Consider the following 22,075-nt stretch of genomic DNA (forward strand, 5'->3'; position numbering starts at 1 on the left):
AATTAAACAAAGAGTCAAACATAAAATGCACACAGACAATCACTGTTATTGAACAATTATTCTATTTTTTAGAATTCAACTAAATACAATCCCCCACAAACAGTTCTTTCTGTAAAAAATAAGATGGTAAAACATGCCACAGATGCACAAAATTAAATGCTCTTTCTGTAAATATAAACATCAACCCATGTGATACAGACGCTACATTTACAGTGTCAAGTCAAATAACAGCCAAATATAAATAATGGCAACATTACTACTCCAAACAGTAGAAAAACAAATCAAACAGGTGTTTCCTTCTGTTAAACAATGTCTAGTGTTGAATAGTTAACATTATTCCGGATAGAAAATGATATATGGCCTTTGGCGTAGTAATTTATTACCAAATACCACTTCAAAAAGAGTCAGCTCAGAGAATTCACACAAGCATTTAAAATAAAGGTTACAGACGAAATATCAGAGGATTTATCGCTGAAACTAAGACAAATTTTTCACTTTGACCTCCCCTGACAAATGTAAGGTGACTCAGATGTGGCTGAGGAAAAATATCCCATCATGAACGTAAATGAAAAAGCACTTAAACCAATAAATAGTTTTTAAAAACTACAAGGAAAGACAAGTTAGATATCAGTGTGCTATTGTTTTAAGTGCTCAGAGACATAAGAGCGTTCAAATGCAATTTCTCTCATGAGGTCTGATTGTAGTGGATATTTAGCGTTACTGAAATGCAGGTAATCTTTATATCAAATCAGTAATTAATAATAATGAAAAACATCAATATCCTAGAAAAAGTTGCAAATGAAATGCCACTGATCTAATAAAATTTGGTTTCGTTTTTTTTTTTACCTGCTTGACTAAATCAGCTTCAGACAGTGCACACTAAAACAAAACAAAAAAGTCATAAAGAAATAATGAATTCAGCTTATAGCATTTATAATGTAGTGAACTGCGTTGCATGATGCTAGAATGAAGCTTTTGCATATCGACATGTAGTTTTCAATGTGTGGACTTGAACAAATGGTGGTGTCCTCTGCTTTATGAACCAATGGAGAGGAGAGGAAGGAGCCTGTCTTGTCTGATTAGGAGGTGGAAACTCCTTCCTCTACGTTGGGTGGTGGATTGGCCGGCTTGTGAAACGAAGTCTCCTTGTAGATGAACCAGCAGTTTCCTGCCCACAGTATCAGGTTTAGGAATCCAAAGAGCTAGAAGATGAAGAAAAAAGAAAGATGCATGTAGTTCTTCAACGGCTAGCTTCTGAAATGCTCATTTATTGACAAATAAATTACGAGGGGTTGTCGTTCCAAACCCATAAGACATTCGTTCATCTTCGGAACACAAATTAAGATATTTTTAATGAAATACAAGAGCTTTCTGGCCCTCAATAGACAGTAACTACCACATTCAAGCCCCAGAAAGGAGAAGAAATTGTTGAATAAAGTTATTTTTGTTTTCCCTTGTGAACAAAAAGTATTCTCATAGCTTCATAAAATTATGGTTGAACCACTGAAGTCATTAAATCACTGAAGTCCTTGCTACCTGACATTGCAGGGTCAGAAAGCTCTCAGATTTCATCGAAAATATCTTAATTTGAGTTCCAAAGATGAATGAAGGTCTTATGGGTTTGGAACGAAATGAGGGTGAGTAATTAATGACAGAATTAAAATTTTTGGGTGAACTATCCCTTTAACCATGTATAAATGTAAAAGCCTGACAAACTAAATTATAGTCAGAAAAATATAACTTTTAGAAATCGAATAGGTTGTTGAACTTGTTGAGTATCATATTTGATACATTGGGCTTTTTATGGATCATATAGGCTTGTGATACAGAAGAATATGAAGCTCATACTGAAAAACTAAGTTTTATTAAGGCCCAAACTGAGAAAAAAATATGCAATTTGATGCAGTTCCTGACATTTATATGACAAAAAAAGTATTATGAAATTCTGACAGCTTGTAATGATGTAATGAAAAAAAAAACAAGAGAGCTGAAGTCAAAAGTTCACATACACCTTGCAGAATCTGCAATGTGTTAATTACTTTACCAAAATGAGAGGGATCTTACAAAAAGCATGTTATTTTTTTTATTTAGTACTGACCTAAATAAGATATTTCACATAAAAGAGGTTTACAAATAGTCCACAAGAGAAAATAATAGTTAAATTTATAAAATTGACCCTGTTCAAAACTTTACATACACTTGATTCTTAATACTCTGTTGTCACCTGAATCCACAGCTGTGTTTTTTTTTTTTTTTTTGGTGATAGCTGTTCATGAGTCCCTTGTTTGTCCTGAACAGTTAAACTGCCTGCTGTTCTTCAGGTCCTTCAGGTTCATTGTTGTTTATTTGAGCCCTTTCCAACAATGATGATTTTGACATCCTTCCAGAAGGACGATGCATTAAGAGCCCGGGGTGTAAACTTTTGAACAGAATGAAGTTGTGTACATTTTTCTTATTTTGCCTAAATATAAAATTTATTTCATTTAGTACTGCCTATCAGAGGCTACAGAAGATACTTACATGTTTCCCAGAAGACAAAACAAGTGAACCTGATCTTTAAATAAAAAAAAAAAAAGTTTACACCCCCAGCTCCTAATGCATCGTTTTTTTCCTTCTGAAGCATCAGAGAGCGTTTGAACCTTCTGTAATAGTTGCATATGAGGCCCTCAGTTGTCCTCAGTGTGAAAAGATGGATCTCAAAATCATACAGTCATTGTTGAAACAGGGTTCAATACACAAAAATGCTAAAAAAAAAAACAAATAATTTGTTGGACCTGAAAGATTTTTCTGAAGAACAGCAGGCAGTTTAACTGTTTAGGACAAACAAGGGACTCGTGAACAACTATCACTAAACAAAACAAAACAAAAAAAAAAAAAAAAACACAGCTGTGGATCATTCAGGTCACAACACAGTATTACGAATCAAGTGTATGTAAACTTTTGAACAGGGGAATTTTTATAAATTCAACTATTATTTTCTCTTGTAGACTATATGTAAATGTATTTTATGTGAAATATCTTATTCAGGTCAGTACTAAATAAAATAACATGCATTTTTTATAATCCCTCTTATTTTGATAAAATAATTAACATTTTGCAGATTCTGCGAGGTGTACGTAAACTTTTGACTTCAACTGTATTTTCAGGGAATGTTTATTTTAAGTTATGTTCACTTTGGGCAACAACGTTGCATTTAAATGTGCTATATAAAATAAATAAAGTTGAAGTTAAAAATTATTCTTACATTTACTTAAAAATCATTAAAGATTTCAAGAAAAAAGACAAATGAACCACAACCTGAAGGTGGACATTTTTGCAATTATAGTAAAAGGAAGTAAATGGGGTGCAACAGATTTTTCAGCAAAGTTTTGATAATTTAAAAGCCTTAGAAAACAAATAGACTTTATAGGGTTAAACATTTATCAAATAATCAGTTTGTAGGTTTGTACAAAACCAAATAGCAGTAAAGGTTGACCTGCCTCAGAGCAATGTTAGGACATGTGAACCACACTATGTATACATTTATAAAACAAATACTGGCCAATGAAATGTTGTAGATATTAACCAGGCTTAATTTAAAGAAATAAGAGCAGAACTAACTTCTAACTAAGAACTAAGTAATCGTACTTACCACAGAGGCATTGAGACGGCCCATTGAAGGGTAGCTATTCACTACACACTTATCAGGCAGACATTTCTGTATTAGACTGTCAGGATCCGTAGCATATTTGACATCCGTTAAACCTTTTCCCCAGGCTGAGGAGCAAACCAACCACAAGAAAGCAAAGATCGCAGTCACAAACAGATCCTAGAGAGAAAACAAAGAAACATTCGGGAAAATCAATCCTTGTTAATGGTAGGAGAAAATGATATTCTGATAAAGTGACTGTCAAAAGGACAAAAAAAAAAGCAGAAATTAATTCAACAGATGAAAGAAAATCTTACAGCATGAGAAGATTTGATTAACAGACATTTGGATGATTAACATACAAACACACGTGCAAAAGTTTTTGAGACTTTTAATGTTTTTTAAATAAGCCTCTTCTGCTCACCAAGCCTGCATTTATTTGATCTAAAGTACAACAAAAACACTTACATTTTGAAATATTTTTACTATTTAAAATAACTGTTTTCTATGTTTCTAAAATGTAATTTAGATCTGTGATCAAAGCTACATTCTTAGCATCATTACTCCAGTCTACAGTGTCACATGATCCTTTAGAAATCACTGTAATCATCCTCATTTGCTGTTCAAGAAACATTTTTTTTTATTATTATCAATATTTAAAACAGTTAAGTCATTTTCAGGATTCTTTGATGAATGGAAAGATAAAAAAAGATCAGCATTTATCTGAAATAAGAAGCTTTTGTAACATTATACACTACGATTCAAAAGCTTGGAGTCAGTATTAATTTTACTTTTGGGAAAGTAATGATAGAAATTAACACTTTTCTTTAGTACGGATGCTTTAAGTTCATCAAAAGTGATGAAGACATTTAAAATGTTACAAAATATTTCTATTTTAGGTAAATGCTGTTCTTCTGAACGTTTCTATTAATCAAAGAAACCCGAAAAAATAATCTACTGCTGTTTTCAACATCATATTAATATAGTAAATGTTTTTTGAGCAGCAAATCAAAAAATTAGAAAAATGTATAAAGGATCATGTGACTGGAGTAATGATGCTAAAAATTCAGCTTTGAAATCACATGAATAAATTACATTTTAAAATATTTTCAAATAGAAAACAGTTCTTTTAAATATTGCAAATATTTTAAAATTATACTGTTTTTGTTGTACATTGGATTACATAAATGCAGGCTTGGTGAGCAGAGGAGAATTCTTTAAAAAAATCTTACTGTTCAAAGATTCAAAAGTATATATTTATATAATATTGATATAATATATATTTACAATTCTGCAACTGTATTAATCTCTTTGTTAGTACTTTGGAAAAGATTTTATTTATTTTGCAAATAAATAAATAAAACCCTACAAAATTAATTATATTAAGCTCTCAATTGCAACCATATAAATGGCTCTACCGAAAAAAAAACAGATAGTTAGCAGGATGGATAGATTGTAGGACAAATGATAGAAGGATAAATGGATGGATAGATAGTCAGTTGCATGGATGAATACATCAACAGACAGATGTTTTGATCGATGGATGGATGGATAGTCAGATGAATGGACAGATAGTCAAATGGATAGATAGATAGATATATAGTTGGATGGATTGGTTGATAGATATATGAATACATATTCAGAAACAAATGAATACCTAGTCAGATGAACGACAGATGACTAGTAGGATGGATAGATAGTTGGATAAATGGATGGATGATAGATAGTCGGATGAATAGATGGACAGATAGATAGTTAGAAAGGTACAGTGGTGTGAAAACACCCTTAATGATTTTTTTTGCATGTTTGTCACACTTTAATGTTTCAGATCAAACTAATTTAAATATTAAAATTAAACAAGCAGTTTTTGAGGGGGCCAACACTTTTTCACACCACTGTAGATGTTCAGTCACATTGCTCATTCGTGACAAGAACATTAAAAAATACAATACAATGTAACTGATTTTAATGAGATTCATATAATCAAAACAATATTTCCAAAAAAATAAAAAATAACAAGTAATGACTTACAATGACTGGGCCACGGTTAGACTCCCTGTAAACCTGCTGGTAGCCCAAGTACAGGATGACGGTGAAAGTACAGTACAAGAAGCCAAAGACGCCCACACAGACGAAGAACTCAGCTGAGGAGGAGAAATCTCCCTGCAGGTAAGTCGTGTTCGTGGTGTGATTGCAGTGATTAATGACATATGGCTGACTCTGAAGCCTAACAAGCAGAAGTCACATGTTTACTTGGGCTCAAGTTATTGGCTCTCGGGTTACAATACAAAACTATAACATTCACTTTTATCAATCAATAAGCATATGGATTACTTATTGCAAAATTTTAAAAAATTACAGCTTAGAAATACTTTGTAATAGAAATCTGGATGTTTCACCTAAAAGGATATCCAAAATGAGCAATAACATCCTCTTTTTTTTCTCCACATTCAATAGTGAGCACAGAGGATCCGACATAACCACCAGTGGTGGCAAATGCACAGATGGTGAACACCTGTAAACACAACAATTATGATTATTAGACATTCAGAAAATAGCATTTTTCTATGAAACCATTGCAAAACTGTTGTCTTGCATCAGTCAGCGTTCGGCTGTTTTGATATTATCCGCACTGAATCAGTGATATTTTAGTATCACTGAAATAGTATTATAGCTTTTATTAATATTTTGAAGTATTTTTTATTCATTTTTATTTCAGTTTACTTATTTTAGCACATCAAATTAACTTAAATGAAAAAGATTTTAGTTAAACATCACATTTTCTTAATTGTATGGTTTTAGGTTTGTGTGAAATGTTCTGTTCTGAGTAGGGTTGGGTATAGTTTGAATTTGATGGATTCTGATTCAGTTTCTGCTTATCGATTCCAATTCTTCTCGATTTCTAATAAAAACGAAAAAACCATTAAATAAAGTTAAGTCAAACAATTAGATTTCAAACATAGTCTTTTGCCTATGGTTTTACCAAAAAATACCACAGAAAAAAAAACCAGACTAATATAAATGTATTTAAAGTGATAAAATAGGAACAAACAAATTAAACAGCAATACCATAAATAAATACAACTGAACAAATGTCAGGTACAGAAATTGAAAAAAAAAAAAATGCATAGTTTTCTTTTCATAAATAAAATATTGATTAATCCTCATTAAATTTATAAGAGATATTCAGTCAGTTAATAATTTTCTTTTGTTCTTTGATTAACTTTAATGACAGGCAGCACGTTTATTAGACGGCTGTCTCTTTAACACCGAACACACTGTTCGAGAACGGACACAGGTCGGGAACCCGCATCGCTCCGTGCTCGCTGCACGCAAACAGTGTGCAAGTTATTTTCCTTCCTGCACTTAAAGGTTGTATAAGCGATTTCAAGCCTGAAACATAAAGTGTCACATTCAGCTGACCTTTCTTCACGATCCGCTTGCTGCCCCCCCCATAAATTGGCTGTAAAAAAAACGCGTCTCTGTGGTCAGCCTAGGGTCCGAGATATGCCAAAAAAAACTACCAACCATTCCACAGAAAAACAAACAGTGTTCCAACCAATCACCGTCAGGCGGTTGGTTTTGTGGACTTTCGCTCCGCCTCCCTCACATCCCTGCACCAGTACGAAAGTCCACAACACCAAACCCCTGACGCTGATTGGTTGGAACACTGTTTGTTTTTCTGTGGAATGGTTGGTAGCACCGATTGTTTTTTTTTTGGCATATCTCGGACCCTAGGCTGACCACAGAGATCCATTTTTTTTAAAGCCAATTTATGGGGCAGGCAGCTAGCGGATCGTGAAGAAAGGTCAGCTGAATGTGACACTTTATGTTTCAGGCTTGAAATGGCTTATACAACCATTAAATAGTTTAAAAATCACATTAAAATGCGAACGCATGAAACGTTAGGCGGAATCGAAATGCACGTTTCTTATCGAATAGCCGGTCATTGGAAATTTGAAACCGGTTCTAAAATGGAACCGGTTCTCGATACCCAACCCTAGTTCTGAGTAAAATAAATATTTATTTTCAGCAATTTTGTGTAATCAGTTTATGTGTAATCAATATATCTAATATATGTGACCCTGGACCACAAAACCAGTCATAAGAGTACATTTTTTGAAATTGAGATTTATACAAAAGCTGAATGCGACATAAATAATCTTTCCATTGGTGTATGGTTTGTTAGGATAGGACATATTTGGCCGAGATACAACTGTGAAAATCTGGAATCTGAGAGTGAAAAAAAAAAAAAAAAAAAAAAAATATATATATATATATATATATATATATATATATATATATAAATATTGAGAAAATCCCCTTTAAAGTTGCTCAAATGAAGTTTTTAGCAATGCATATTACTAATCAAAAAATAAGTTTTGATATATTTACAGCAGGAAATGTACAAAATATCTTCATGGAACATGATCTTTATTTAATGTCCTAATGATTTTTGCCATAAAAGAAAAAAATAGATAATTTTGACTCATATAATGTAATTTTGCCTATTGCTACAAATATATCTGTGCTACTTAATACTGATTTTGTGCTCCAGGGTCAGTTACTGACAGTTTGACATAAAACTGTAACTTCAAAAACATGAATTCAGCATTTGTGTGCGGCAAAAGCTGACGTCACGAAATTGTAAAAGTGCTGTCCTCATCCAGACAAGCCCTACATCTGTAAATGATCTTTCAACGCTTTTGTTCTCGCTGACTCACACATATCCTGGCGCATGCTCTGCTGCTTTCCTTTTACAAACGCTCCACTTCCACAAAGGAAGTGGCTTCTGCAGACATTTGTGAGAATACAGTAGCACAGCTCTGATTTATAGATTTTGCTGGTATTTTTTCAGCATTCTCTAAACCAGTCTTTCCTCATTTTCTACTGTTTTGCTGTATAAAGTGACATGATATATTAGCAATCATGAAAAAGTAACTTGTAAGAGCCATACAGTGGAACAGATGATCGTTGTGCATCTTAGATTTAGCAAATTAGGAAGAACTAATAGGAAAATGCTTAAAGGGACAGTTCACCCTCGTGTTCGTTCAAACCATATGAGAGAATCTTCATTTTTGGGTGAACTATCACTTTAAGACAGCTCTACCCGCAGCCTGAGTCAGTGGAAATGAAGCATAAATATTCCAACCAAGTTAAAGTTCAACCTTTCTTTTACATTTTAGCTACTTATTAAAGAATTCCAAGGACTATTTGATCACTGAAGTGTCTCTGTGGAACCCCCTGTTTAAGAAACAATGAAGGGTCTTCTGAGAAGTAGTTGCTGTTACACAGGAGGAACAATAGTGGGATGCAGAACTTCCCTCCAGAACAAAGTCCTTTGTGAGAAATACATTTTCAAAATGCTGCTGTTTAAAATGGTTAATCTGATGAAAAAATTAATGCTTTGTGGTAACTAAAAATAAAACTAATAAACATTTTTTGTTTTTATTAAAATAAAAGCCATTTAAAAAATAAATATAAAATAAACAAATACTAGTATACATTTAGTACTGAACAATTTTGGGGATGTGGTTTGTGAATTTTTAACAAATTATTAATTATTTTCAAGAATTGAAATAAACAGTAAAACAAAAACTTGTTTTTGCAAACAAGTTAAAATAAGTTAAAGTACTAAAATTACTAAAACTGAACACAAAAAACACAAAAGCATGACAAAATGACAAAAGCACGTAAAATTACTGGTATATAAATTAAAATGAAAACTGAAATGATAAAAAGAAAAGCTATTTAAAAGATATACATCTATATATATATATATATATATATATATATATATATATATATATATCTATATCTATATATCTATAATTATTATTTTCAGTAATTGAAATAAACAGTAAAACAAAAATTTATTTTTTCAACTAAGTTAAAATAAGTTGAAGTATTAAAATTACTAAAACAAAATTATGTAACTAAAAATAGCACAACAAAGAGAATGTGGATGTGGTTTGTGAATTGTTAACTAAAAAAAATATTAAAAATTATTTTTAGTAATTGAAAAACAGTAAAATGACATTGGTTTTTTTTTGCAACCAAGTTAAAATAAGTTTCATTTGAAGTACTAAAATTACTAAAACATAAATTTATATAACTAATACAATAAAAAGACAAAAACACATGTAAAATTATAAGTATATAAATGAATGAAAACTGATATATATGAATACTTTTATAGTATTTGATTTATATTGTATTTCATATTTATATTTTAATATCAGTTTTCATTCATTTTAATTTATTTATATATTCACACACACACACACACACACACACACACACACACACACACACACACACACACACACACACACACACACACACACACACACACACACACACACACACACACACACACACACACACACACACACACACACACACACACACACACACACACACACACACACACACACACACACACACACACACACACACACACAAATTTCATTGTAAAATTAAATTTTTGGAGTAAAATGAGACAAATGCCAGAGCTATCTGTATAAATGATATAATATATATTATATACTGTGTGTGTATATGTATATATATATATATATATATATATTTTTTTTTTTTTTTTACTATTTTAGCACAGTTTTAAACTGACATCTGACCGAAATATCACCAAAAAAATAAACGCTTTCCAACAGAGGCTAGATTGTTTTCTCCTTTCACTAAACCAGATATCTGATCCTGAGACACATTGGTCTGTATTGCACCCCAAAATGACTAAAAATAGCCCTACATTTTTGCTGCCAAGAAAATCCCTCCGCTTTCTAAAGAGTGGGTGTGCAATCTTCACCCCGGCAAAACTTTGGCTTCATTCCTGTTGAGCGTGCGGTGCAGGTGCTTGGCGCAGAGAAGCACAGCGGGCCAACTAAGGGTGCCTGGCACCAAACAGAACCACATGGTGGGCCGATGCCACGTTCACGCTGGAATGCACACCTACACGAAGCGAGTGACTACTAAAGAGTGCCTTTGTGTGAATGAACCATCCCTGCCACCACCGTCAACATGATCAGAGGTCAGTTTACCTGTTAGTGACCACTATTTCCTCTCCAATGTTGCTGAGAGATCTGGGTTGTGGTGGTTAAAAGCAAAAACCTCACTGTGGACTCATGCTGATTTTGAAGGGAGTGGCTGACATTCTTTCTTTACAAGTAAATAATGTGTCAAACCGCCTGTTTCCCCAGGTTTTATGCAATTCAGAACATTCTTGAGAAAAAAAATGCTTATGAAGGCATATAAGCCACATCCTCCTCTACATCAAAGCACTTTCATGCAACTATCAGCAGACCTGTTTTACCGTAAAGGTTAGTTCTCCCAAAAATGAGATTCTGTCATTAATTACTCACCCTCATGTAGTTCCAAACACGTGAGACCTTCGTTCATCTTCAATACACAAATTGAGATATTTTTGATGTTTTTTTGAAATTCAAGAGCTTTTTGACCCTGCATAGAAAGCAATACAACTGTCACATTTAAGGCCCAGAAAGCCACGAGAATGCTTCTTGTGCACAAAAAAAAAAGACTATTTCTCTTCCGTGTCAATCTTCAACATGTGTTTAGGAGAGCCTGAACCTACCTACTTTTAAGGGCCTTAAACTTGGTAGTTCCATTTGCTGTCTATGCAGGGTCAGAAAGCTCTCGGATTTCATCAAAAATATCTTAATTTTCAGTTTTTCAGCATTTTTGTGTATTTGAACTCTTTCCAACAATGACTGTATGATTTTGAGATCCATCTTTTCACACTGAGGACAACTGAGGGACTCATATGCAACTATTACAGAAGGTTCAAACGCTCGCTGATGCTTCAGAAGGAATCACAATGCATTAAGAGGAAGGGGGCGAAAACTTTTTGAATTTCAAAGTCAGGGTAAAATTAACTTATTTTGTCTTCTGGAAAACATATAGATATTTTCTGTAGCTTCTGAAGGGCAGTACTAAATGAGAAAAATATGACACCCCCTGGCTCTTAATGCATTGTGTTTCCCTCCTAAAGCATCAGTGAGTGTTTGAACCTTCTGCAATAGTTGCATATGAGTCTCTCAATTGTCCTCAGTGTGAAAAGATGGATCTCAAAATCATACAGCCATTGTTGGAAAGGGTTCAAATACACAAAGGAACAGCAGGCAGTTTAAGTGTTCAGGAGGACTATCACATAACAAAAAAAAAAAGAAACATCATTCAGGTAACAACACAGTATTAAAGGATAACTATTGCCAAAATGCAACCTGAGCTGTTTTTTTTTATACTGTAAACGAGACAAACTTATATCTAAAAGCATAATTATGACAAATGGGCCGTTTTTTGAGATTGACCGTGATTTCGTTTTGTGGTCAATGGCTGGTGAATGGGAGTACTAGGGGCATAAATTTGAGCGCATCAAAATCGATATTTTTACAACACTAAGAAGGCTCGACACACCATGAAACTTTGCTCGAAGTATCGCCTGGGTCTCTACACATGAACTCCAGCATTGAGAACATTGTTTGTGTACACAGAGTTTACTAAAAAGAAAGGTTTTGAACAACTCACTTTCACTGTTTGAGTTTCCGCTCGCAGCCGTCTTGCCAGTCAAGAGGTGTCGATCTCCGAATGCGAATGAATGGACTCCATAGGACGAAATATTAGGCTTATATGAGGCTCTTTTTACAACTAGAAGGTTAATTTTGTTTTTCACTTGCAACAAAACAACAAAATAGCCGTGCATTTATATGGAAATATGCTTTAGGAGCTATCCATCCTCGCATTCGGAGATTGACACCTCTTGACTGGCAAGACGGCCGCGAGCGGAAACCCTAACAGTGAAAGTGAGTTGTTCAAAACCTTTCTTTTTAGTAAACTCTGTGTACACAAACAATGTTCTCAATGCTCGAGTTCATGTGTAGAAACCCAGGCGATACTTCGAGCAAAGTTTCATGGTGTGTCGAGCCTTCTTAGTGTTGTAAAAATATCGATTTTGATGCGCTCAAAGTTATGCCCCTAGTACTCCCATTCACCGGCCACTGACCACAAAACGAAATCACGGTCAATCTCAAAAACGGCTCGTTTGTCGTAATTATGCTTTTAGATATAAGTTTGTCTCGTTTACAGTAAAAAAAAAAAAACAGCCCAGGTTGCATTTTGGCAATAGTTATCCTTTAAGAATCAAGTGTGTAAACTTTTGAAGGCATTTTTTTTATAAATTAAACTATTGTTTTCTCTTGTGGACTATATGTAAACATCTTTTATGTGAAATATCTAATTCAGGTCAGTACTAAACAAAAAACAGCATGCATTTTGTATGACCCCTTTTATTTTGGTAAAATAATTAACATTTTGCAGATTCTGCAAGGTGTACATAAACCTTTGATCTCAATTCTCATTTATTCCTGTGATGCAAAGCCAAATTTTAGCATCATTACTCCTGTCTTCAGTGTCACATGATCCTTCAGAAATCATTACAATATGCTTATTTCTCCTAAAAAAAATATTTTTTGTTATTATCAATGTTAAAAACAGTTGTGCAGCTTAATATTTTTGCAGAAACCGAGATTCACTAATAAGTTTAAGGTAAGCATAGACGCCGATCACCCATAGAAAAACATGGGATATACTCCATTAATATTAACCAATGAATAACGCATCACATTTTATGTTGCCAAATTAGCATAGTAGTAATATATTTCCTACTAGGTAAAAGAGGAACAGGGGTTTAGCTGGTATAACCACAGAGATAACTGCTTCATTTACACCTCACTTTATCATGAGCTGCAGGTTTGCATTGTCTTGGATTCTATCCAGTGAGTTTGTGATGAAACGTGTCCCCACGTCTAACCAGCACCTTTTCAATCTGGATTGAGTTGCAGAAATTCCACTACCTCCATACAAAAGACCCAAAACAACACACTATTGTGTTAAAAATGCACCTTGTCTTTTGTCTACCGCCTTGCACACAAAATTGTGTGCAAAGTGCAAATATTGACAAAGGCAAGAGCGAAACACACTTAGACTCGCCTGGTGAAATATATAGCTAAGAAACACCATTTTAAGGACCAACGGCCTGCTCAATGGGATACCAATCCAGTTAGTGAACATCTAATAAACTACATGCTATTTGAGCAACAGCAGCTGGGCCTCTTTTCTGTATCTATACATGCAACATCACTTCTAAAAATGATCTTGGCGGATTTTCAGCGCTGTTAGTTATTTATGTCAACGAGTATGTAAGTAGTTGCACATATCAACACTGAAATTTGTGGCAGTTAGCTTCTACTTCCGGATGTCTAAACCATATCAGCCCAACTGGATCGAATTTCAGTCTGGTCTATGACTAAATAGAGGACAAACAAAAATATACTTAGCTCGCAAGCCTAAGTAGCTGAGAATCCTTTCTGAAGAAAGCTTTATTCTGTTAGAGATTCATCAAAATGCAATGTTACAGCACGTAAATTAGATCCAACTGACATAAAAACGTTCATTTCACATCCAACCTGATTTCTTAGTAGGTTAATGAACTCCAGGCCTAGTTACCCACATTGGTTGGGAACCCTGCAGATAGGTGTGTTTTATAGCCTAGATTTTCCATTGTTTGCAGTGGTATATTTAGTATTAGGCTAAAGTCCACTATAGGAGACACTAATGCGCATGTGACAAACAGGACGATCTTAGTTGCGCCTACGGTTGGCAATGTAAACATCATTTAATTCTCAAGGGACTGTGTGCAAGGCAGGACTTGTATAAATTTGCATGCATTTGTATGCCCAAGAAGATTTCTACAGCATATCCTATCAGACGACACAGCAAAAGAAAGTAAAGTCTATACGTTTAGATGACCTTAACAGTGAACATAATAGTACTTTTAATCCACTATTTTGACATGGGTGTTGCCCCTTATTGACAAAACAGCACCATATTAGACTGAAACGTACTTTATCGTGTAAGATACAGTAATCTTACATAATACAGTTTTTAAAGACATATCTCTTAATTGTTATAATGTAAGTGCTATCAAAGAGACACATTGTGACATTTGGATGTTATGAGTGATCGCAGAAACTCACCCATTCCAGGATTCGGATAAATCCCAGTGGCTCTTTCACTGGTCCCAAATCCAGACTAAACCCCGACATGATTTTCTGTAAACAGAGTGAAAATAAATATCAAATCCTCGACTTGATTTGCCTGAGCGGAAAAGACGAAGCTTACCAAACTGTTGCTAGTTTATTACCTGCACGATTTCCATGTTTTGGGTGTGTTTTTATATTGTCGCGGACAGGAAAGACTTCGCTCCCAGGTTAGAGTGCGTAGGCTGTTATTAACAGGAGAAGAAGAGAAGAGAATGACATTCAAGGTGTTCGATAGCGGGAAAACAGGACTTACGTCGACCAACTTGTCAAACTTTCTACAGTGAGACACGTGATTTCAACTTTCTATTAAAGTGACATGCACGCGGAAATTCTCTGCGGTGTTGCCAGGTCCCCTAGAAACATGCAGAAAATAGGCCTAAATAGCTAATGTTTTAGGTTTGTACTTGACAACTGCTTTGTTTCAACGATATGGCTTTTATATTATTTGATCCAAAATACAGCAAAAGCAGTAATATTGTGAAATTTATGTATTATTTAAAAAATTACATTTTAAAATATATTCAAACAGAAAACAGTTACTTTAAATAGTAAAAACATTTACTTTGGATCAAATAAATGCAGCCTTAGTGAGCAGAAGTTTTATAAGTAAACGTACAGTGCATTTAAAATAAACATTACATAAACAAAACGTTTACTAATTGTTATTAATAGACTAAACAGTAACAGAAATATATTAAAATTATGGGCTATGTTTACCCATTTTAGAAAAAAAATCCAAATATTATATAATAATATCCTAAAATATTTTCCATTTAATTAATAACAGTAATGCAGATACTGTATTTGATATCGGACTGTAAAGAAAATAAAGATATACAAGGCGGAAAAAAGCAAATCCCTCAAACTGACAAAGCTAAAATGTATTTTCAATGTTTATATACACCTGACCTGGCATAAAAAATGCTCTTTAAAAAAGTGCATACATCCACACACACACTAGTAATTAGTTTTACTCTCAAACACAGTATGTTTGTTTGAATCATAAAGAAAAATACATAAACCATGCATTGGAGAAAGCCGGGGATGTAAAGGCACAAATAAGGGAATAACAGGAGAAACTGGAAACTGTGGCGATTAATTTACGTTATTTACGATGCACCTCCAACAGTTAAAAACTAGATTTGGTCGTCATATGCCACAATAATCATAGTTAGTCTGTTAGCTAGTCATAAGGCTTCTATGGTGGGTTCAACAGGGTAGGAACTAAGTTGAAATGAAATGCTTTTGTCGGCCGATTTATGTATGAACACTTCCTGTACTGTTGAAACTAGCAAACTCACCCTCCACTGCAGAAGGTAAGTACTTCATAATAAATACTTCTTATGTTGTGCCATAATGCAGTAAACCGCAGCTCAGTAGACAAAAGCATTTGAAACAACAGAGTATATTGTGTAAAGTAATTTTAACGGCCCGTGTGTTGTTTATATAGTAGTAAACCGGTTAGCTAACGTTAGATGCTCATGTGTTTGTGCTCTCACGTGTTTTTTTGCCAAAATAAAGAAGCAAATGTATAAAACCTTATTGGAAAACTGCTTTTTGAGGCCTTTGAGAGTTTAGAAAAGTACTTATACGCTGTTAGAGCTTATTTAAGAATGACTTGAATGAGTTGAAGTAAAACATGCCTTGTCATTGAGTGAAGGTTGGTTTGACCAATCAAATAGGCAGTTCGTTCTTAGCCCCGCCTTTTATCTAGAAATCGTCCAATCAGTCTAAGGTATGTCGATGTTTGATTGGTTGTGAAATCTAATGCTAAGACCGCGCCGCTGTAGCAAGCTGTTGTTTTTGTGCTAACTCACTACATTTAAAGTTTGATCATCTAAGTCTGTTTTTGTTGAATTTTTTTCATAGATTTGCATTTCAAAATGTTCCTGACAAGATCAGAATATGACAGGTAAGAAGAAGAATGACCTTTATCTGTACTGTACGCTTTTACTGCTTTGAATGTCTTTCAGTCATTTGTGTTGCATGCTTGTGTTGTCAATGGCTTTGTTTATGTATTTTTAGGATATTTACACATCACCTTGTAAGATAAAGATTAAAGCATGCAATGTCACACTCTTGTTTTAAAACTTTCACTTTCAGTTTGGTTTCGCCGATGTCATAACTGTATTAACGCTAACAATTTATTTTAGTATATTAAAAATACAAATCTGAATAACATTTATTGTCATAGTAAAACTTTTTTCCATCTTCAGGGGAGTGAATACTTTCTCACCAGAGGGAAGACTTTTTCAAGTAGAATATGCCATTGAAGCCATCAAGGTATACCTTTTTTTACTAATATGTTTTACTAAAACTAACCACCCAATGTGTTTAAAGTAACTGCTAATAAGATATATAGCATTATTAGAAGTCTTAAGTGAATGTTGGAGCTAATTTTCTTTGCTTTGTGGGTCCAGTTGGGGTCCACAGCCATTGGCATTCAGACAGCGGAGGGAGTGTGTCTCGCTGTGGAGAAGAGAATAACCTCTCCTCTGATGGAGCCCAGCAGCATTGAAAAGATTGTAGAGATTGACTCTCATATTGGTAAGACAAATGCTTAAAGAGAGAGTTCACACAAAAAAATGAAAATTTGGTCATTAATTACTCACCTTCATGTCATTCCAAACCAGTAAGATCTTCGTTCTTCTTTGGAACACAAATTAAAATATTTCTGATGAAACCCAAAAGCTTTTTGACCCTGCATAGACAGAAACTGACTGGTTCAAGGTCCTAATAGATATCAAGGACATTGTTAAAATAGTCCATATGACATCAGTGGTTCAACCATGATTTTGTGAAACTACTAGAATACTTCTTGTGTGCTAACAAAACATGAACTATTTTATTGGTGTCCTTACTACCCTTATGGGCCTTGAAGGTGTCAGTTGCATTGCTGTCTATGCAGGGTCAGAAAGCTCTTGAATTTCATTAAAAATATATTAATTTGCCTCCCGAAGATGAACGAAGGTCTTATGGTTTGGAGAGACATGAGCGTGAGTAATTAATAACAGAATTTTCATTTTTGTGTGAACTAACCCTTTAAATTAACATATTCTTTATGTGGATAAGGGTAATAAAGCTAGTTGTGAATGATCATGTTCATTTTCAATACAGGCTGTGCAATGAGTGGCTTAATAGCGGATGCAAAAACACTTATTGACAAAGCAAGAGTGGAAACACAGGTCAGTGAATTTTTTTAAAAAAAATCTGTATTGTGTTCTTGTACCAAATGCCATATATTTTAAGCATTCTTGTGTTTCCGCAGAACCATTGGTTTACCTACAATGAGACGATGACGGTGGAGAGCGTAACGCAGGCTGTGTCTAACCTTGCTCTGCAGTTTGGAGAGGAGGATGCTGACCCTGGCGCTATGGTATGACTGTCTGGCTTATATGGCTTTCAGTTCTCTCCAGGGCATTGTTCTCTGTTTGTACTTTAATTAAAAAAATCCACCTTTTCCACCTTTAGAGCCGTCCTTTTGGTGTCGCACTGCTTTTTGGAGGTTTGGATGAGAAGGGTCCCCAGCTGTAAGTACACTCTCTCTGTTTGTTTGTGATATTTAGCTACCTAAATAAACACACTTCAATTTGTTTAAATAAATATCTACTGGTTTAAAGGGATAGTTCACCCAAAAATAATCATTAATCGTCATTAATTACTCACTGTCATGTCGTTCCAAACCTGTAAGACCTTTGTTCATCTTCAGAACACAAATTAAGACATTTTTGGTGAAATCCAAGAGCTTTTTGACCCTGCATAGACAGCAACGCAACTGACACGTTCAAGACCTAGAAAAGTTGTAAGGACATGGTTAAAATAGTAAATGTGACATCAGTGGTTCAACCTTAATTTTCTGAAGCTATGAGAAGCAGCATCACAAAGACATTCTGGTACATTTGCTCTGAACATTTTTCGACTGACACAGAACAGAAGAAATTGTGGAATAAAGTTGGTGATCCATTTTTATTTTTTTGCATGCAAAAAGCATTCTTGTAGCTTCATAAAGTTACAGTTCAACCCCCCCCCCCCCACCACCACCACTCAAATAACTTTTTAATTAACATTTTAATCATTATTAAAATTGTAAGTGCCCTGGTGTGCACCAAACAAGCGGACCGAGACCCCTAAGAAATGGGTCTCAGTCCATTTCCAAACAAACTCTTGTGCAGTTCCACATATGAACGCAACATGAACCAAACACTTCTAAACGAACCAAAAATATGAAGTAAGGACAAGATGCAACACTATGTGACGTGATTTCACTAAGGGAACAAGCGGTGTGTCCAAAACAAAATGAGCATGGCGAAACATGAGGAGGTAAAGTATCTTTTCAAGGAGCTCTTTGTAAATTTACAAGTTGTAGAAATAAAGTCATATGGACACGCAACAATGAGTGTGCTTAGTCTAGCAGACAGCATTAGGTATATTTAACTTAAAGCAGCGCTGAGTTTGGGGTGTTCAGTGTATTCCGTCACAAAATATACATCATTCCACCTGACCAATCAGGTTGTGAATGTGTCACTATCCCTTTAGGTTCAGTGTCTTTAGGTCCACAGTCAAAAATAGCAGCGCGAACCAGGAACAAATGTATAATTTCCCCTTTTGGTTCGGACCAAACAAACTGCACTACAAGTCTGAACGCACAACACACACTAAATCACATCAAACTTCTTTTAACAGATACCACATGGATCCTTCAGGCACTTTTGTCCAGTGTGATGCCAGGGCTATTGGCTCAGCATCTGAAGGAGCTCAGAGCTCTCTGCAGGAGGTTTACCACAAGGTACATTCACCCACTCTTTTTGCTTCATCTCCATTTCCTTTTTTAAGTTTTATGGAAAAGTTAATGATGAAATGGTAGTTTCGATGCTTACGTTAAATGCACAGCTCAGCATCCCTTGAGCCAGCACAAACTTCACAACTCATCCATACTTAAACTGATTCACCCTCAGGTCATCCAAGATGTAGATTTTGTTTCTTCATTGGAACAGATTATGAAAAAAATGGCATTACATCACTTGCTCACCAATGGATCATCTGCAGTGAATGGGTGCCGTCAGAATGAGAGTCCAAACAGCTGATAAAAACATCACAAGTAATCCACACCACTCCAGTCTATCAATTAATGTCTTGTCAAGTGAAAAGCTGTGTGTTTATAATAAACAAATTCATCATTGAAATGTTTTTAATCGCTTCAGTCTGTAACATTTGATTCTCCAGTAAAAAGTTTTGAAACGAGAAATGTGCATAGATCAAGAACAGTTTAAAAGCAAAAACCTGTCCAAAACATTTCTAAACAAATATGTTAGTGGGTTTTGATGTAAGAGGAGAACAGGGGATGGACTTTTTCAATGGAGAAAGTGTTATTGTGGATTATGGACATTTTGATCAGAAGTGACAGCTTTTCACCTCACAAGATGTTAATTGATGGACTTGAGTGGTGTGGATTACTTGTGGTTTATTCATTGTGATGTTTTTATCAACTGTTTGGACTCCCATTCTGACGGCACCCATTCACTGCAGAGGATCCATTGGTGAGCAAATAATGTAATGCTACATTTCTCCAAATGTGTTCTGATGAAGAAACAAACTCATCTAAATCTTGGACAGCCTGAGAGTTTAGCAAATGTTTATTTTTGGATAACCTATTTCTTTAAGAGTAATCTTCATACTATATCATTATAATATAATACATTTATTTATTCTATACTGCAAAATTAGCTCCACATGTCCATGTGTATACAGCTAGTGCTAACTCTAATCCATCTGATAACAGTCAGGTAATTTCAAAAGGGTATTCTCACAGAGCGAAGTGTTTCTCCTGAGAGAATACTACAGCAGCAAATTGAGCCACGTGCTTAGGAAATTAGAGTCTCTTTTTAAATCTACCCCACCCATCTTCTCATTCCAGTATGTCATGCCTCTACTAGTGTAACTTTAGTCACCAGACACTCCCATGTGATCCTGCAATCTAATAAGCAGCAGCCGGTGTCCAAAAGACTTCCCCATAAATCTAATTGCTTCCAAAAAAATTCCAGTCTCATGCATTGGTCTTGCTTTCTTTCCCCACCGAATGTTCATGAAATGTATTTATCTCTTTCAGTCCATGACGTTAAAGGATGCCATCAAGTCTTCTCTCACTATCCTGAAACAAGTGATGGAGGAGAAACTCAATGCCACTAACATTGAGGTAATACACAAGGGCTTTACCTCACATGGTCATGTAAAATATAATTCAGTTTAAAAGTATATGAAGTTTCTGACAATTTCCTTGTCTCTGCCTGCAGCTTGCCACAATAGAGCCCGGCAAGACCTTTCACATGTACACAAAAGAAGAGCTTGAGGATGTCATCAAGGATATCTAGAGCTGAACGGAGCTCTGCAAAGCCTGACTGATGTTCTATAAAAAAAAATCCAGTCTGATTTTGTGTGAATCAACACACAGCAATTGCATACATAATATTCTGGCTGCATCCTACGGTTTGCCTGTTCAGACAGGAATTGTGTCTTTATACTTTTTTTTTTTTCTCTATCAATCCCAAAATTTCCAAAGTTCTGTACAAGCACAGAACAGCAGATCTTGTAGTTGAATTACATGGGGGGGGTTCTTTTGTTACGAATGACGGCGTTAATAAACTGTTGTTGAAAAAAAAAATGGATGTTTGTTTTTTTTCTTGCTAACAAATATATGCTATTTATATGCTAACAAACATGATCAAAAATGAAATTTCATGTATGTGAATGTGACCCTGGACAACAAATCCAGTCATAAGTAGAATGGGTTTATTTGTAGTAATAGCCAACAATACATTGTATGGGTCAAAATGATTTTTGTGGGTGGGTGGGTGGGGGCTGGGGTCGTGTATCCCCCCCCACCTTTCAACCTGAGCTTGCGCCTCAGGGACCTCTGGTTCTGGCCTGCATCCCTCGCTATTTTAATTCATCACCTATTAGCTGAAATACATACACACGTATTAAAATGCTCAACTTAGAATTTATGTATTTATATAAAAGTAGGACTATAAAGAGGGAAAGAAAAATGTGTGAATATGTACACATTCATAGGGTAGGTGGGCTGTGTGGATGGGTCAAGTCCTTGGCCTGGGCTGTCTTTACATCTCACCTTTTTAATGCATCACATCTACACAATAAAAAATAAATAAATCTATATAAATTACAAACATATAAGGAAGATAAGGCATGTAGATGCTGACTAGAGATGGCTAGGGTTTTGAGGGATGGGTGGGGGGCCTTTGGGCCCTGTTGCATTCTTCTCCAGCACTAATGATGAGACGTGACGTGTGGTAGC

At 34.9% G+C, this 22,075-nt stretch overlaps 2 protein-coding genes across 2 annotated transcripts; one reads left to right on the plus strand and one right to left on the minus strand.

The window, feature by feature from the left end:
* Window positions 1-43: 43 nt before the first annotated feature.
* sypl2a (synaptophysin-like 2a) lies at window positions 44-15,043 on the minus strand. Its single transcript, XM_073825784.1, has 6 exons — window positions 14,865-15,043; window positions 14,698-14,772; window positions 6,028-6,143; window positions 5,660-5,855; window positions 3,632-3,808; window positions 44-1,202 (listed from the first exon to the last, which is right to left on the minus strand). Exons 1-6 carry the CDS (start codon window positions 14,877-14,879, stop codon window positions 1,080-1,082), a joined length of 702 nt encoding a protein of 233 aa, XP_073681885.1. The 5' UTR covers window positions 14,880-15,043; the 3' UTR covers window positions 44-1,079.
* Window positions 15,044-15,987: 944 nt separating this feature from the next.
* On the plus strand, window positions 15,988-21,413 carry psma5 (proteasome 20S subunit alpha 5). Its single transcript, XM_073825935.1, has 10 exons — window positions 15,988-16,079; window positions 16,633-16,675; window positions 16,980-17,046; window positions 17,184-17,310; window positions 17,881-17,948; window positions 18,032-18,139; window positions 18,235-18,293; window positions 19,447-19,549; window positions 20,870-20,956; window positions 21,054-21,413. Exons 2-10 carry the CDS (start codon window positions 16,647-16,649, stop codon window positions 21,129-21,131), a joined length of 726 nt encoding a protein of 241 aa, XP_073682036.1. The 5' UTR covers window positions 15,988-16,079; window positions 16,633-16,646; the 3' UTR covers window positions 21,132-21,413.
* The last annotated feature ends 662 nt before the right edge of the window (window positions 21,414-22,075 follow it).

Source organism: Garra rufa, chromosome 20, assembly GCF_049309525.1.
Source record: "Garra rufa chromosome 20, GarRuf1.0, whole genome shotgun sequence".
Classification (NCBI taxonomy): Eukaryota; Metazoa; Chordata; class Actinopteri; order Cypriniformes; family Cyprinidae; genus Garra; species Garra rufa.

Excerpts from the sequence above, each read along its gene's own strand:
- sypl2a (XM_073825784.1), bottom strand. Across the intron at positions 6,144-14,697 it reads TTATCCGAATCCTGGAATGG|GTGTTCACCATCTGTGCATT; the intron begins GTGAGTTTCTGC and ends TTGTGTTTACAG. Across the intron at positions 5,856-6,027 it reads CATTTTGGATATCCTTTTAG|GCTTCAGAGTCAGCCATATG; the intron begins GTGAAACATCCA and ends TCTGCTTGTTAG.
- psma5 (XM_073825935.1), top strand. The coding sequence starts at position 16,647 with ATGTTCCTGACAAGATCAGAATATGACAG. Across the intron at positions 18,140-18,234 it reads ATGCTGACCCTGGCGCTATG|AGCCGTCCTTTTGGTGTCGC; the intron begins GTATGACTGTCT and ends TTCCACCTTTAG. Across the intron at positions 19,550-20,869 it reads TGCAGGAGGTTTACCACAAG|TCCATGACGTTAAAGGATGC; the intron begins GTACATTCACCC and ends TATCTCTTTCAG.